This window comes from Trachypithecus francoisi, unplaced genomic scaffold, assembly GCF_009764315.1.
Source record: "Trachypithecus francoisi isolate TF-2019V2 unplaced genomic scaffold, Tfra_2.0 Lachesis_group14, whole genome shotgun sequence".
Taxonomy (NCBI): Eukaryota; Metazoa; Chordata; class Mammalia; order Primates; family Cercopithecidae; genus Trachypithecus; species Trachypithecus francoisi.
This window is the reverse complement of record NW_022681459.1, coordinates 55,262,997-55,279,219: the sequence shown is the minus strand read 5'-3', so window position 1 is coordinate 55,279,219 and position 16,223 is coordinate 55,262,997. Positions and strand designations below refer to the sequence as shown.

Genomic DNA, 16,223 nt, shown 5'->3' with positions numbered 1-16,223 from the left:
GGAAGAAGTCTGGCTGGAGAATGGAGGTTTCAAGATCCCAGGAGGTGTCCGTGTGCATCCTGCTCCTGGGTATAGAATGTGGGGTCCAGAGAGACTCTTAGGGACCCCACCCTCCAGTGCACCCCAACTGGGCCTCCCTCCTGGCCTCCCACCTTTTTTTTTTTTTGAGATGGAGTTTTGCTCTTGCTGCCCAGGCTGGAATGCAGTGGCGCAATCTCGGCTCACTGCAACCTCCACCTCCTAGTTCAAGTGATTCTCCCTCCTCAGCCTCCCAAGTAGCTGGGATTACAGGTGCCCACCACCACGCCCTGTTAAGTTTTGTATTTTTAGTAGAGATGGGGTTTCGCCATGTTAGCCAGGCTGGTCTCGAACTCCTGACCTCAGATGATCCGCCTACCTCAGCCTCCCAAAGTGCTGGGATTACAGGCATGAACTACCACACCAGGCCCTGGCTTCCCATCTTGCCCTCGAGGCTGTGACTCTAGAACACAATTTCCACCCATTTCTTATTCTCCTCTCCCTTAGAACCCTGAACCCTGATGCTCCAGGCCCCTCTCCGCTCTGCGGGTTGGCATCCATACAGGGCAGCCACGCGGGATCTCAGGGCATCTCAGACACCCGCACGTGAATCAGCTTCCCTGTCTCCGCCACCAGCCTTCAGATGTGGCTCTTCTCGTCTGGCACGGCTCGCCTCTTTAACCACCCCCTATTTCTTGAGGTGCTGGCCTTGCCCCCCCCGTCGTGCAGGGACGTGACCATGGCACTGAAACCCTGTGAGTGCACCTGACGCCATGGCATCCTCGTCCTATGAGACAGAGCTAATGCCAGGCCTCTGCAGCTCCGGGACCCAGCACGGGTCACGCTCGGGGCAGGGTTCAATGACACAGACAGTGAGTCAGGAATTCACCACCTATGGATATGACAGTGCACACTGCGATCTTCCTGGACCGCTGGGCGCAGGCTTCGGGACCTGCTAGTGCCTGTGGATAACCACAACCATGGCTGTCTGATACGAAGCGGTGACAGGCAGTGGGAACAAGCCATGGTCTGAGAGTCAGCAGTCAGATTAGTTCCCCAACATCTGATGGACTGGTTTAGGAAACTGCACAACAGATAGCACAGTAAGTTACGAGTGACTCCAGGACAGTCACCTGAGTCCACAGGTTACTAACTTTCAGCCTTGCACATTCAGTCCCACAGACTCCAAGAGCCCAGGAAGGGACTCGCCATGCGGACCAGGCTGCAGGCCATGCCGTGCCAGGGGTGCCAGCATGAGGCCAGGTGGTCCACACAGGTCCTGCCGGAAGGAGTGACGCAGGCCCAGGGGCGGGGACAGTGTCAACGTCAGGGTCAGGGTTCAGAGGATTCCCTGTGGGTGGAGGAAGGCGACGCAGGGGCAGGAGCTGGGAAGAGGCAGAGGCTGCTGGGAGGGAGAGGGCGAGCGGCTGCGAGAGGGTGGCCACTCTGGGTGGAGTGATGATGATCCCACTTGAGTATGACTGAATAACTACAAGTGTTCAGGACAGGACAAGAGACTGAACCAAGGACACTGTGGGGTGAGTCCAGGTACCTTCTGCCACACTGGACCTGCAGCAAGGTGTGCCTGCTCCTCTGGTGTGAGAAAAAGAAACAGATGCCAGCGGGCGTCATTCGTTTACACACGTGTTCCTTTTACACAGATTAATAAATGGAATTATTGTCTCTAAAAACGGACAGGAAAGTTAATAGAGGAATAAAATCCAATCTTGTCTGCACAGCTTGAGGAATGTCAAGAATAAGAACACAGGGCGGACACTGTGGCTCACGCCCGTAATCCCAGCACTTTGGGAGGCTGAGGCAGACGGATCACTTGAGGTCAGGAGTTCGAGACCAGCCTGGCCAACGTGGTGAAACCCCATCTCTACTAAAAATACAAAAGTTAGCCAGGTATGGTGGTGTGTTCCCGTAATCCCAGCTACCCCGGAGGCTCGGAGGCTGAGGCATTAGTTGCTTAAACCCAGGAGGCAGAGGTTGCAGTGAGCCGAGATTACACCAGTGCATTCCGGCCTGGGCAACAGAGTGAGACTCAGTCTCAGGAAAACAAAAAAAAAGAAGAATATAGCTGACCTCTGAACAACATGGGCTTAACCTTCGAGGGTCCACTGACATGGGGAGTTTTCATTTCTCTTTTTTTTTTTTTGAGACGGAGTCTTGCTCTTGTCGCCCAGGCTGGAGTGCAGTGGCGTGATCTCGGCTCACTGCAACCTCCGCTTCCTGGTTTCAAGCGATTCTCCTGCCTTAGCCTCCTGAGCAGCTGGGATTATAGGAGCCTGTCACCACACCCGGCTAACTTTTGTACTCTCAGTAGAGACGGGGTTTCACCATGTTGGCCAGGATGGTCTCGAACTTCTGACCTCAGGTGATCCGCCCGCCTCGGCCTCCCAAAGTGCTGGGATTACAGGCATGAGCCACCGCACCCAGCTGGATTTTTCAATAAAAGTGGCACTGAGCTCAGCTGCCTCTCTTGCCTCCCCTTCCACCTCCTCCATCTCGTCCGCCTCCACCACCCCTGAGACAGCACGACCGATCCCTCCTCTTCTCTTCCTCCTCAGCCCACTCAACATGAAGACCACCAGGATGGAGCCCTTTGTAACGATCCACTTCCACTTGCCGGATAGTAAACATATTTTCTCTTCCTTAGGGTTTTCTTAACCACGTTTTCTTTTCTCTAGCTTACTTTATTGTAATAATACAGCATATAATTCAGGCCACATAGGAAATATGTGTTCATCGGCTATTTATGTTATCGCAAGGCATCCAGTCAACAGTAGGCTGTTAGTAGTTAAGTGCTGGGGAAGTCAAAAGTTTTCAACTGCACGGGGCTGGGGCGCTGACTCCCACGTTGTTTCGGGGTCAACTGCACTGGGTAGGGCTCAGGACAAGGGCTTCCTTGCTGACTCAGGAGACCTGAAGTGGTGCGGCCAGGGCGGGAACACATTCCCCAGGCGGCGACGAGTGGCTGGACTTGGCGTGGCTTTGGCCTGCATGCGGCTGCTGTCTTACCGCGAGTAAGCCGCTAAGCCTGGAGCACGGCTGTAAAGGGGGTGGAATGATGAACCCCACAGGGGTTTTAGAAACTGTAGTAAACTGGGAGGCCGAGATGGGCGGATCACGAGGTCAGGAGATCAAGACCATCCTGGCTAACACAGTGAAACCTTGTTTCTACTAAAAAAAAACACAAAAACAAAAACTAGCCAGGCGAGGTGGCGGGCGCCTGTAGTCCCAGCTACTCGGGAGGCTGAGGCAGGAGAATGGCGTAAACCCGGGAGGCGGAGCTTGCAGTGAGCTGAGATCCGGCTATTGCACTCCAGCCCGGGCGACAGAGCGAGACTCCGCCTCAAGAAAAAAAAAAAAAAAAAAAAAAGAAACTGTAGTAAGATAAAGGGTGAAAAAGTTTCAAGCACAAAAATGTCTGATAAATGATGGCTTCCTTTCTTGTCAAAAAGGCTGGGCTCGGCTGGGCGGAGTGGCTCACGCCTGTAATCCAACACTTTGGGAGGCTGAGGTGGGCAGATCACGAGGTCAGAAGATCGAGACCATCCTGGCTAACATGGCGAAACCCCGTTTCTACTAAAAATATACAAAAAATTAGCCAGGCGTGGTGGCGGGCACTTGTAGTCCCAGCTACTCGGGAGGCTGAGGCAGGAGAATGGCATGAACCCGGGAGGCGGAGCTTGCAGTGAGCCGAGATCGCACCACTGCACTCCAGCCTGGGCGACAGAGCGAGACTCCGTCTCAAAAACAAAACAAAACAAAACAAAAAAAGGCTGGGCTCGAGATGGAGGCTCTGCCTCCTTCAGGCCGTTGTCCCTGTGTTAAGCGGAGGACTCCACAGTGCGGCGCCTCCGGCCGGGCAGCACTCACCCCTTCTCCCGCTCTCCTCACCTTGGTGTGTCACGGGCATTACGCCCGAGTCTTCGAAACTCTCATTTCTAATTAGGAAACAAAGAACCAGGCCAAGAATCTGAACAAATGGAGAGCAGCTCCCTGCGGGGGCTCAGGAAACGCTCGCCAGCGTCCGCCGGGTGGAGAGCTGTCGCCTGCTCATCTGAGGGCAGGTCATGCGGACGGCAGTGGGGCCACCGAGGGCTGGCACACAGGAGAATGCAGACGATTCTCCAGAAGCAGAAGGAACTGCCCTCCGAGGGTGAGTCTCAATGTACCGGCTCCAAGCGGCATCCCCGAACAGCATGTAGTGTGTGGACACGCCACAGCACCCGCGGGAGAAAACACACCTGACCCGGCTGGACAGACGCTGTGGGAACATCTTGCAAAGGGCGGAAGGTGGGAATTTGGGGCACCTTCCTATTCTTTTGCTGACAGAGATAAATTCTCCTGCCCACGAGACACCACGGTGACCATATTGACATGCAGCGAGCTCTCCAATAAAGGTAATGATCAAATGGCCATCACATTCCAGAGAAATCAAATGCCACGTCAGCGAGTGAGCCTGGCCTCCTGGTTCTTGGGCAGCTCACGTGTTTGCTGGCTCCCTCTCTGCAGACCGCTGCAGCATTTGCCACAGCCCGGGGGATGCCTGCTGGGGCAGCTGAGAGCACGCTGGTTTCCAGTTGCTTCTTTTTCCATTCTGTTCTCTGTGTTTTTTAGAGCTTGTAGTGATCCACTAAAATCAAATGTATTTCACGCTGGTGACTCACAGATGAAAACAGTGCCTGCTGTCAATCAGTTTTGACACTAGAAGTTCCTGGATCAAACTGAGCCATGCGCAGCGGCCTCCCGTCCAGCAGGAGGGCGCACAGGTTTCCCGTGTGTCACAGGAGCACTGAGTGTCTGCCAGTGACATGGGTACACATGTGTGAGCATGCTCACGGCAGGGCAGGGGCGAGGTGGTGGAATGCGCCGCTCCAGACCTCACGCAGTCGACGGGAGGTCCCAGATATCTTTCGCCTCTCGGGGATACGCAATGAGACAAAAGCAAGTTCACAGCCAAGGGCGCAGCTGTCCCTGGGACTCTCCACTAAAGCAAGCTGCCACGTGAGAGCCGGCAGAAGGAAGTGGGTGAGAGAGCAGGCCACTGCCCACTGTGCCCACTGGAGCAGTGCCCAGTCCAGTGTGGAAGTCTGTGGATCATACCCACACACAGTGCAGGGGATGCTGAGGTCCAGGAGAAGTGGCACAGGCCACACTGACCTCCGCATGCCCGGCCCACTTAGGGTCCAAGCAGTAAGGGTCACCCCAGAGGAAGAACACCCAGGAGATCCGGGTGGCTGGGAGTCCTGATTCCCCTGCAATTACACACAACGCAAACGCATTTCCCTGGCAACCCGCCACTCAATAAACACGAGCCGTGTGAACATCTGATCTTCAATAAAAATTCAAGGTGAGTGCTTGCCTATGCCAAGGAAGACCAAAAACCAGCCCTGACCACCACTGCCAGGGAGAGTCCAGAAATCCCACGTGCAGCAAACTCAGAGTGTGGTCAAACTGTCCCCCTTCCCTCCCCGCCCACTACGTCTACCCCAGCACAGCCCTTGATGGGTCTGATACACAGACGGAAGGTGGGAGAAGCCAGAACCCGTGTGGTGGGTCAGCCCTGAGCTGCGACTTATCCAGACACGATTGCACGTCTGTGTCCCCAGCCCTTGTCTCCACTGCAGGTGCTGCTGTCACACAGGGATGTGCCCAAGTTTGGATTTTTATGGGAAACCTTCTGATTGTAGAACATTAGTTACAATTTTAAAAGGAAAAGAAAAACTCACCATGCAAATCAAACAAAGAAAAAAATACATGGCAAATTTAGCCCAAAGACCTCTGCTCTGCAACCCAGTGAGGCTGAGCCATGGTTATTCTGACCACGCGGATGATAAAGAAAATCTCATAGCAAGCCCCCAAAGTTCATGATGCTGGGATAAGGTACCTGCCAATTATAACTTACTGCTATTTCATGCCATAAAATGTGACCTTTGACCCTTGTCAGCACACCATTAGTAGCCACCAATGTCTCTCTCTCTTTTTTTTTTTTTTTTTTTAGACAGGTCTTGCTCTGTCACCCAGGCTGGAGTACATGGGTGCAGTCTCATATCACTGCAGCCTCAACCTCCCAGGCTCATGCAATCCTCCCATCTCAGCCTCACAAGTAGTTGGGACCACAGGTGTGTGCCACCATGCCCAGCTCTCTTTTTTTTTGGAGAGATAGGGTCTCTCTCTGTTACCCTGGTTGGTCTCTCTAACTCCTGAGCTCAAGCGATCCACCCGCTCAGCCTCCCAAAGTGTTGGGATTACAGGCATGAGCCACTGTGCCCAGCCTTTTTAGTTCTAGGGACACAACTCAAGTAAACAGTGTCCATTCCCTGTGGAACCCACCCCAGAAATCCTTCCCCATCCTAACGTCCCCTGATACCAGCCTGAGGGTGCTGTGGTCCGCCTGCCCCACTCTCAGGCAGGGGCCTGGTCAACACCCCACAGGACCACCCAGTGACCACCCAAGGTCCAAGGGCTTCTGAATGTCCTGTGCATGCCCCAACCCCCGCCCCCCCGGCCCTGCCAGCCCTGTCACTCCTTAGCATGGATGCTCCGTTGGCATGCACAAGAGGCCTGGACCCGAGGATGCCAAATCATTCCTCTCAGGAAACAGGACTGTGGCATGGGGATGGGCACGTCACCTGCACAGCCCACGTGGCAGCCAACACACAGGACTGTATTTTTCCTGTTAAGCCAGGAGGGTTCTGGAGGGCAGGTCCGAATCACACACCTGGGCAGCCCGTCTGTGGGTTCAGGAAATGAACCAGCTAATCCTAGACCTGCTCAGACGACACCCGCAGAACTGAAGTCCGTACCAGGTGGCCTCTCAACACAGAACACCCGCCGTCCCCACTCCACGCCCGACCTGCCGGCGTCTCAACACAGAACACCCGCCGTCCCCACTCCACGCCCAACCTGCCGGCGTCTCAACACAGAACACCCGCCGTCCCCACTCCACGCCCAACCTGCCGGCCTCTCAACACAGAACACCCGCCGTCCCCACTCCACGCCCGACCAGGTGGCGTCTCAACACGGAACACCCGCCGTCCCCACTCCACGCCCAACCTGCCGGCGTCTCAACACGGAACACCCGCCGTCCCCACTCCACGCCCAACCTGTCGGCGTCTCAACACGGAACACCCGCCGTCCCCACTCCACGCCCAACCTGCCGGCGTCTCAACACGGAACACCCGCCGTCCCCACTCCACGCCCAACCAGGTGGCCTCTCAACACGGAACACCCGCCGTCCCCACTCCACGCCCACTGTCAGGCCGCAGGAAACCTGCGTCCGCCTCCCATCCTAGGGACGAGACGGGGGGTCCGAGGGTTCCAGGGACCATCCGGTGCCTCAGGGAACTTTGTCATGGGAACTGGACTGATATTTGCTCCAGGAACCCTGCTCTTCCCGCCGTCACCCTGCTCTGAAAGGCCACGGAGGCTACTTAAATCCCAGAGTCCCTGCCTTTGAAGAGGGAGCTCACCCCAGATTCTGGAGCAGCCTCGCTCTGAGTCCCCACTCCCCACCTGTGAGCTGAGCTCTAAGTCCCACGTCTCCACCTCCGAGAAGACAACAAGGGGCGTCTCAGGGGGCTGTGAGGATCCCATTGGGTGTGAAGCCCACAGCACCGCAGGGCACAGCACACACGGGCCTAAATGGAAAGCAGCATTCAGACGTCTGGTTCTGGCCAGGATGAAGCAAGCCCGACTGCCTGTCTCTCCTACCCACGACAACTAAAAACTCTGGACAAGACAGAAGAAACAGGCAATGAACCGAGGACACCCGAGATCCACAGCGGCAGGCCTGCTGGTTGGAGAGGCTGGCGTGCAGAGTCAACGGCTGGGAGCCAGGTTTACCTCCAGCTCTGGCCTTGGGGATGTCTGAGCTATGTGGCAGCAGGGTGGGTGCAGGCCCTGTCCCAGAGGAGCTAGGGTGTGCTGGGGGCAGAGGGGCGCTCAGAGCAGAGGGGGCTGGAGCAGGAATACTTGGCTCTGAGAATGACCAGATGAGTCCAGCCTCGCTCCTGAGGGACCAAACCAGGGCAGCCAGGGCCTCGGAGGCTGGGCAGCCAGGGCTCACCTCCCTCGCCACGTGAGACAGACCTGCCATCTGTGCCTAGCCAGACTGAGTACCTGCTTTTGAAAAAGAAACATTGGCTAGGTCTGGTGTCTCATGCCTGTAAGTCCAGCACTTTGGGAGGCTGAAGCAGGAAGACTGCTTGAGGCCAGAAGATTGAGACCAACCTGGACAACATAGTGAGGCCCTGTCTCTACAAAATAAATTTTAAAAATTAGCCAGAATGACGGTACATGCCTGTAGTCCCAGCTACTTGAGAGGCTGAGGTAGGAGGACGGCCTGCACCCAAGAGGTTGAGGCTGCAGTGAGCCGAAACTGAGCCACTGCACTCCGGCCTGCGAAACAGTGAGACTGTAAATAAATTAATAAATTAATGTAATTAAATAGAAAAATTGTCCAAAGGACTTTATTTTTTATTTATTTATTTTTTTAAGAGACAGGGTCTTGCTCTGTCACTCAGGATGGAGTGCAGTGGTGCAATCATGGAACACTGTAACCTCGAATTCCTGGCGTCAAATGATCCTCCTGCCTCAGCCTCCTGAGTAGCTGGGACTACAGGCATGCGCAACACCCAGCCTCCAAAAAACATTAACAGGACTCGGCCTTACAAAATAATGTAATTGTGGGTTGTTTCCTGGATATTTGGAACATTATTTTGTAAGGCCGAGACAGGGTTTCACTGTGTTAGCCAGGATGGTCTCTATCTCCTGACCTTGTGATCCGCCCGCCTCGGCCTCCCAAAGTGCTGGGATTACAGGCATGAGCCACCACTCCCGGCTGGGTTAACATTTTTTAAACATTTTAAACTGATATAAAAATTGATGGCCAGGTGCGGTGGCTCACGCCTCCCAAAGTGCTGGGATTACAGGCGTGAGCCGAGATCACGCCCCTGCACTCCAGTGCAGGTGACAGAGCAAGACTCCGTCTCAAAAAACAAAACAAAACAAAACAGAAAACAAAACAAAACACAAAAAAACACAAAAAATTAGCCAGGTGTGGTGGTGGGCGCCTGTAATTCCAGCTACTCGGGAGGCTGAGGCAGGAGAATGGCATGAACCCGGGAGGCGGAGCTTGAAGTGAGCTGAGATCGCACCACTGCACTCCAGCCTGGGTGACAGAGTGAGACTCCATCTCAAAAAAAAAAAAAAGTTAACCCTTTCTCTATCCTATTTGTTGCAAATAGTACCCCCATCATTTTTAATTTTTATGTTATTATTATTATTGTTATTATTATTTGAGATGGAGTCTCGCTCTGTTGCCAGACTGGAGTACCGTGGCACAATCTCAGCTCACTGCAACCTCCGCCTCCCGGGTTCAAGCGATTCTTCTGCCTTAGCCTCCCGAGTGGCTGGGATTACAGGCGCATGCCAACACATCCAGCTAGTTTTTGTATTTTTAGTAGAGATGGAGTTTCACCATGTTGGCCAGGTTGGTCACGAACTCCTGACCTCAAGTAATCTGCCCACCTTAGCCTCTCAAAGTGCTGGGATTGCAGGTGTGAGCCACAGCACCCGGCCCCCATCATTTTTTAAAAAATTTATGGTATCTTACAAAAGACATTTTAAAATTATTGAGTCAAATAATCCAGCTTTTTCTTTATTCTTTCTAGATTTCATCTTGGTTAGGAGAGCCTTTTCCCATTCCAGTATTATAAATTGTCCTCTATTTTCTTGTAAGAATTCACAGCTGGGTGCAGTGGCTCACACCTGTAATCCCAGCACTTTGCGAGGCCGAGGCAGGCAGATCATCTGAGGTCAGGAGTTTGAGACCAGCCTGGCCAATGTGGTGAAACCCTGTCTCTACTAAAAATACAAAAATTAGCCGGGCATGGTGGCAGGTGCCCGTAATCCCAGCTACTCAGGAGGCTAAGGCAGGAGAATCACTTAAATCCAGGAGGTGGAGGTTGCAGTGAGCCGAGATCTCGCCACTTCACTCCAGCCTGGTGAACAGAAGAAGACTCCAAAAATATAATAAAATATATTATATACACTCAAAAATACATATATATATATATATATACACATTTTTCTATGATTCAGCTTTCTACTCTTAAATACGCATCCAAGAGGAGCAAAAGCATAGCCCCCAAAGGATCAGGGTGTCTTTGTCCACATAGTCAAGGTGAATGGACTGGAAACTGTCCAGAAGCCCATCAGCAGGTAAGCGGATACACTAGTGTACCCACACAATGCAATACGACTAGTAACCAGAAAGATGGAACTGCTGACATGATGAATCTTAAAAAAAAAAATAAATAAGATAAAGCAGCCGGGCACAAAGAAGTGCACATGGCATGATTCCATTTACATGAAACTCTATTAGCATCGCACCCGTTCCTGGCGAGAAAGCAGTCCAGGGCCCAGGAGAAGGTTCTGGGCTGCTGCTAGCCGGGTGATGTTTACACAGGTGCACACAATTATCAAAATTTATCCAACTATGTGCCTTAAAATGTCTGAGTTTTATTGCAGCAAATTAGACCGTGATAAAGTCAATTTTTTAAAATCATGTTCCAGGAGGGGAATTAGTAGTGTGGAAAACACTCTGCAGTATGTTTTCTCAACTTTTCTTTCATGCATATTTACATAGACACAAATACCAAATATTAATCACATCTAAGTCGAAGAATGACTTTTTGCGTATGCTTTTCTGTGTTTTGTAGATATTATTAAATCAACAAGACTTACTTTTGTAAGCGGGAAAAAAAAATTTTAAAGTATCTGTGGCATGCCTATGTTTTGCCAGGCACTTTGCAGGGTGTGCTGAGGACACGACAGCACTGACCTGCCCAGTGAGTTCACCACCAGCCTGGGACATCCCAAGTGGGGTTAGTGCAAGGAAGGGGAGGATCCTCCCACAAAGGTAGAGCCTGGGCAGCAGCCCCCTCACCCACCAACACACACACACACACACACACACACAACACACACACACACACACTCTTCCCAGGCCCAGTGTTTATCTAAGTGTGTTTTGCGACAGCCAGGGGAAATAACCCAGATATCAATGCAGTGTTTCCAGTTCAACGAGCATGACCCACTTCCAGTTCCTGTTTTTGTCCTGCCCTACTTCCCACCAGGCTGGTGGCCCAGGGCACGGCTGTCGCGGCTTCCTCAGGTGCCTGGGTGAGGTGCTGGCCCAGGAAGCTGCAGCGATCCGAATTGCTAGTCCTTGTCTTTGCTCTTGTACAGGTCAGTCACTGTCCCAGCATGATGATCCACAGAGGAAAGTGCATGTGTCTGGGTTCAAAGCCAGCTCCCTCTGTACCTCACTGCCTCTGGGCCCAGTCAATTCCCACTCCTACTGTCCACATTTGAAACAGGGGTGATGCTACAGAGAAAACAAAGGAGTCGGAATAACTAAGTGGCCACCCCAGCAGGGCACACACAGTGGCCTTGCCTTTGTCCTTAGCCCATCAGTCACCTGGAGCTCCAGGGCTGTTCCTGCCTCATCTCACAGGTCTCCTAGGGCCAGTTTTAGAACAATTCTCCTCCACCTCTCATCATTCCTTAACCTAGTCAATCCCAGTGTGCCCAGATACACCTGGGGGAGTGGCAAGGGCTGGGCAATGCCACCTTGCTGACCAAATTAAGTATCCTGTGAGCTGGTTCACATTCTTCTGCCCTACTATGGCCCTACTGACCTCAAGCATATAAGAATCGAACCTGGGCCTGATTCCTTCTGAGGACTGTAAAGTTATGAGAAAAAACCAAGAGACAATGTGGCTGTATTTCCGAACTCATTCACAACTTAGCGTTTCCCAACTTGCTGAGATTTTTCCATCACGTGGGAGAGCACTCCTGGGTGGAGAGGGCAGGCTGCTTCCCGGAGGGAGCCCACCAGCCAGGGCCACCAGCCAGGGCCCCACCAGCCATGGCCCCACCAACCAGGGCCCTCCCTCTCCAAGAGGGACCAAGCTCCCAGCAGGCCAGTCAGGCAGCTCAGGATGAACCTGCACAAAAACACCTTGGCTTTGGGAGGCCAAGACGGGCGGATCACGAGGTCAGGAGATCGAGACCATCCTGGCTAACCAGGTGAAACCCCGTCTCTACTAAAAAATACAAAAAACTAGCTGGGCGAGGTGGTGGGCGCCTGTAGTCCCAGCTACTCGGGAGGCTGAGGCAGGAGAATGGTGTGAACCTGGGAGGCGGAGCTTGCAGTGAGCGGAGATCCGGCCACTGCACTCCAGCCTGGGCGACAGAGCGAGACTCCGTCTTAAAAAAAAAAAAAAAAAGAGAGTGAAGCAATAAGCATGCTGAGAGGCAAACCCCAGCACGCTGGACAAAAGCAGACACCGCACTGCATCAAGCCCTGACCCAGGCAACTAGAAGCCATAATGGGAGCTGGCCAGGGACGCCAAGGCAGAAAGCAGTGATGACTGACCTCCCACACAGACACCCTGTAAGGTGGGATCTGGTGTCTCCTCGGCCGCTGGAGCCCGTGGGAGGCCTTACAGCCCAGTGGCTACAAGCGCAGCAGCTGACTGGGCCAGTCACTTCCAGTCCCTGCAGATCAGCCCCTTCATCCCTAGGATGGGAGCAGCTGCCCCTCAGGAACCCATCCGGTTTGAAGCCCAGCGGCCCGCACTTAGGAAGCGCTTGGGGAGGCAGTCATCTTCCTGAAGCCTAGGGATTTACAACAAAGCACAAACCCTTCGGGCCCAGGCCAGGCATCTGTTCTCCTTGTGTGTGGGCCCTGGTAGGTAATATTTGAGGTGTGACATTTCTCCCAAAGGAGACATGAGAAAGACCTTAGAAAAGTCAAGTCTCGGCTGGGCGCGGTGGCTCAAGCCTGTAATCCCAGCACTTTGGGAGGCCGAGACGGGCGGATCACGAGGTCAGGAGATCAAGACCATCCTGGCTAACATGGTGAAACCCCGTCTCTACTAAAAATACAAAAACTAGCCGGGCGAGGTGGCGGGCGCCTGTAGTCCCGGCTACTCGGGAGGCTGAGGCAGGAGAATGGCGTAAACCCGGGAGGCAGAGCTTGCAGTGAGCTGAGAGCTGAGATCTGGCCACTGCACTCCAGTCCGGGCGACAGAGCGAGACTCTGCCTCAAAAAAAAAAAAAAAAAAAAGAAAAGTCAAGTCTCAGATGCCCAGCCACAGATAGGTGACCCCAGGGCTGGAAACCAAGTGTTGGTCATGGGTCTGAGACCACCCCTAGACCTTGGCCCCACCTAACGTTCAGCTCTGTCCCCACCAGCACCCAACCCGCAGATCCTCACAGCTCAGCACCAGAAACCGCCCAGAAGAACTCCTGACCTTGACTGCCCACAAGGTCTAATGGTGTCATCCCAGCTCTGCACATCCACCAGGGAATCCTGGCCTCCGCCACACCCATCCCTATCTGCTCACAGGGTTTAAAGGTGTCACCCCAGCTCTGCACATCCACTGTGAATCCTGGCTTCCACCACACTCACCCCAATAATTAAAAAGAAAAAAGCCTGGGCGCCGTGGCTCACACCTGTAATCCCAGCACTTTGGGAGGCCGAGGTGGGTGGATCACCTGAGGTCAGGAGTTCGAGACCAGCCTGGCCAACATGGTGAAACCCCATCTCTACTAAAAATACAAAAATTAGCCAGGCATGGTGGCAGGCTCCTGTAATCCCAGCTACTCTGAGGCTGAGGCAGGGAGAATTGCTTGAACCCGGGAGGCAGAGGTTGCAGTGAGACAACATCGCGCCACTGAACTCCAGCCTGGGCAACAGAGCAACGCTCCATCTCAAAAAAAAAAAAAAGAAAAGAAAAAGAAAAACAACAAAAAACAAAAACAAACCCCTCTGTCCTCCTGCAGGGCTCTCTCTTCTAGCAAACAGCAGCTCCAACAGACCTCCTTCCCGTACTCAGTCCCTCCACATCCAACCCTGACCATCACCATCTCCCATCTGCACAGGGCCAAAGCCTCCCCATTGCAGGACCCATCCCTCTTCTGGGTCCTCCACGCAGAGGACATGAGATCCCTGGAAAATGCTAAGTTGGATAAGGCCCTCCAGGGGCTCCCACTCCACTCACTGTGAAAAGCAAGTCGCCATCTCAGCCTGTAAGGCTTCAGGAGACCTGGGCCCCACTCTCCCTCCCCCATCTCCCTTCACTCCTGTGACACTGGCCTCCTGGTGGTCTCAGGGCCTTACACTCGCCGCTCTTCCTGCCTGGATGGATCTGTCTCTGGAATGCAGAACCCTCAGGCTCTCCAGGTCACTGGTTAAAGCCACCGTGTGAGTGAGGACTGCTGAGACCACCAGCTACCACACAGTGACCTGCCCCACCTGCACAACCCTGCCCCCTACCCTGCAAGTTCTGTCCTCAGTGCCCAACTCCATCAGACACTTGTCTCTGTGTGCCCTGTCTCTCCCTTTAAGGAAAAAAGCTCTGCTGCAGCAGCGACTGTGTCACACATGCTGGCCCCCGTCCGTCCCTAGCAGGCACACAATAAACATTTGCCAAAGAGGGCATGAATGAAATGGAACACACCGCTACCCCCCAGCCTGGGTCTCCTGTGCCGCCAACACCTCCCCCTTCTCACTGTCCAGACCTGAACTGCTGCAATCCTCCCGCTGCCCCGGAGTGCAGAAGGGCACCTCTTTATAAGCCTCTGCCAACCTCTCTGCCACCAGACAGCTCTGCCCTAGAGCCTTGAGGAGGCCGTCCTGCCGCTGCCCCGCGGCCCTCCAGGGTGGGCTGTGCGTCCTCCATGTTTACCAAAGTCACTCTTCTCCTCATCTGGAGAGCCTCTGCGGGGCAAGTGGTCAACTCGTGGCACCGAAATCAATTCCCCCACCCCGAGTAGGGCGCACACCCCACAGAAGGTCAGGGGCTCTTTCTTTAACTTAACAGGAAGTCCTCATCCCGCAAGGGCGCCTCTCAGGTTTCGGATCCCTGCTTAAAAAAAGCATCTGTTCTTGGATTAAACTGCAATGCGCGGGGTGGGGAGCGCCTGGCACCCCCCTCAGGATCCATCCACCGTCCGTCTTCTACAGAGGTGCCCTGCGGACAGACCGCACCGGGGGCCACGACCCCGTGAACGCGCCCCAGGTCCCACCTCCCGCGGGGATGGGGCGCCGGCCTCCCCTCCACTGCGCGGCGCTTTGTCCTCCGGTTCCCGGAGCAGACGGTAGCGCCCGGCCCGGACCCTGGTCCCGGCCTCCCTCCCGCCAGCCCCGACCCTCCCCGGCGCCTGCGCTCCCAGGGCCCCCGGCCTCAACACGGTCGCCCGCTCCCCGCACCCGGTCCCGCTAGCCGGGTCCCCCACGCCGCCCCCGCTCCCTGGCCTGGTCCGGTCGAACCCGGGCGGCGGCGACACTCACCCGCGCCGGGGGCGCCGGCTCCGGGCCCCGGGCTCCGCCACCAGCGCAGTACAGCCCGCGCGGGCTCCAGGCTCACCGCGCAGCGCTGCTGCTTCACCCACAGCACTGAGTGCAGCGGCTCCGCCGCCCCCGTCGCCCCCATCGCCGCCGGCGGGCTTGTCCGCGAGGCGGGGGGCGCGCGGACGCCGAGGGGCGCCGGACCGTTACGGCCCCTGCAGTGGCCCCGGCGGCAGGCGGCGGGAGGCGGCGCTGCGTCACCCCGTACGCGGGCGGCGGGGACCGCGGAGGGGCCGGGCGAGGCGGGGCGGGGGCGAGGAGGAGGGGTGAGTAGAGGAGGGGCCGGGAGCCGGGGAGAGGCGGGGGGTACCCGAGAAGGGGAGAAGGGGGCGGAGAAGGGGACCGAGATGGGGCGGGCCGCAGCCAGGGCGCTGGGGCCGGGAGGCGGCTGCCTTTCTCTCCTCTCCTCGCCGGCGGGTGCTGGGTGCTGGGTGCTGAGTCTGGCGCTCCCGCGGCCGGCCGGGACTTAGTGGCGCCTTCCGCGCGGGACGCGGATCAGGCGGGATCCCCGCGGCGCGGAAATGCAATCCTGGCGATCGGGCGCGGGGCGGGCCTGGATGGGGGCGCCACGGGCGGCGTGACCTTGGGCGGCGGGTGCCCTCTTCGATCCTGGCCTCCTGCCGGCCTGGGAGGGGACCTGCAGCTGGGCCCCGGCAGTCAGGGACGCCTTTCAGGGGGCGGAGGTCTTCCTAGGGGGCTGGGGCGCTGGCCTTTTGAACGCTCTGGTGTCTGAAGCCACAGAGCAGACAGCTGAGCACCCGCCCCTGAG

General features: G+C 55.4%; 1 protein-coding gene across 2 annotated transcripts in view; it reads right to left on the bottom strand.

Moving 5' to 3' along the window:
* CERK (ceramide kinase) overlaps positions 1-15,980 on the bottom strand; it is a 56,269-nt gene extending 40,289 nt beyond the window's left edge. Inside the window, exon 1 of one of the 2 annotated variants that reach the window (XM_033233550.1) lies at positions 15,398-15,980. In XM_033233550.1, coding sequence (XP_033089441.1) covers positions 15,398-15,539 — 142 coding nt within the window. In that variant the 5' untranslated portion in view covers positions 15,540-15,980. The remainder of the gene's footprint in view (positions 1-15,397) is intronic. The other variant, XM_033233551.1, reaches the window with a different exon arrangement.
* Positions 15,981-16,223: the final 243 nt, after the last annotated feature.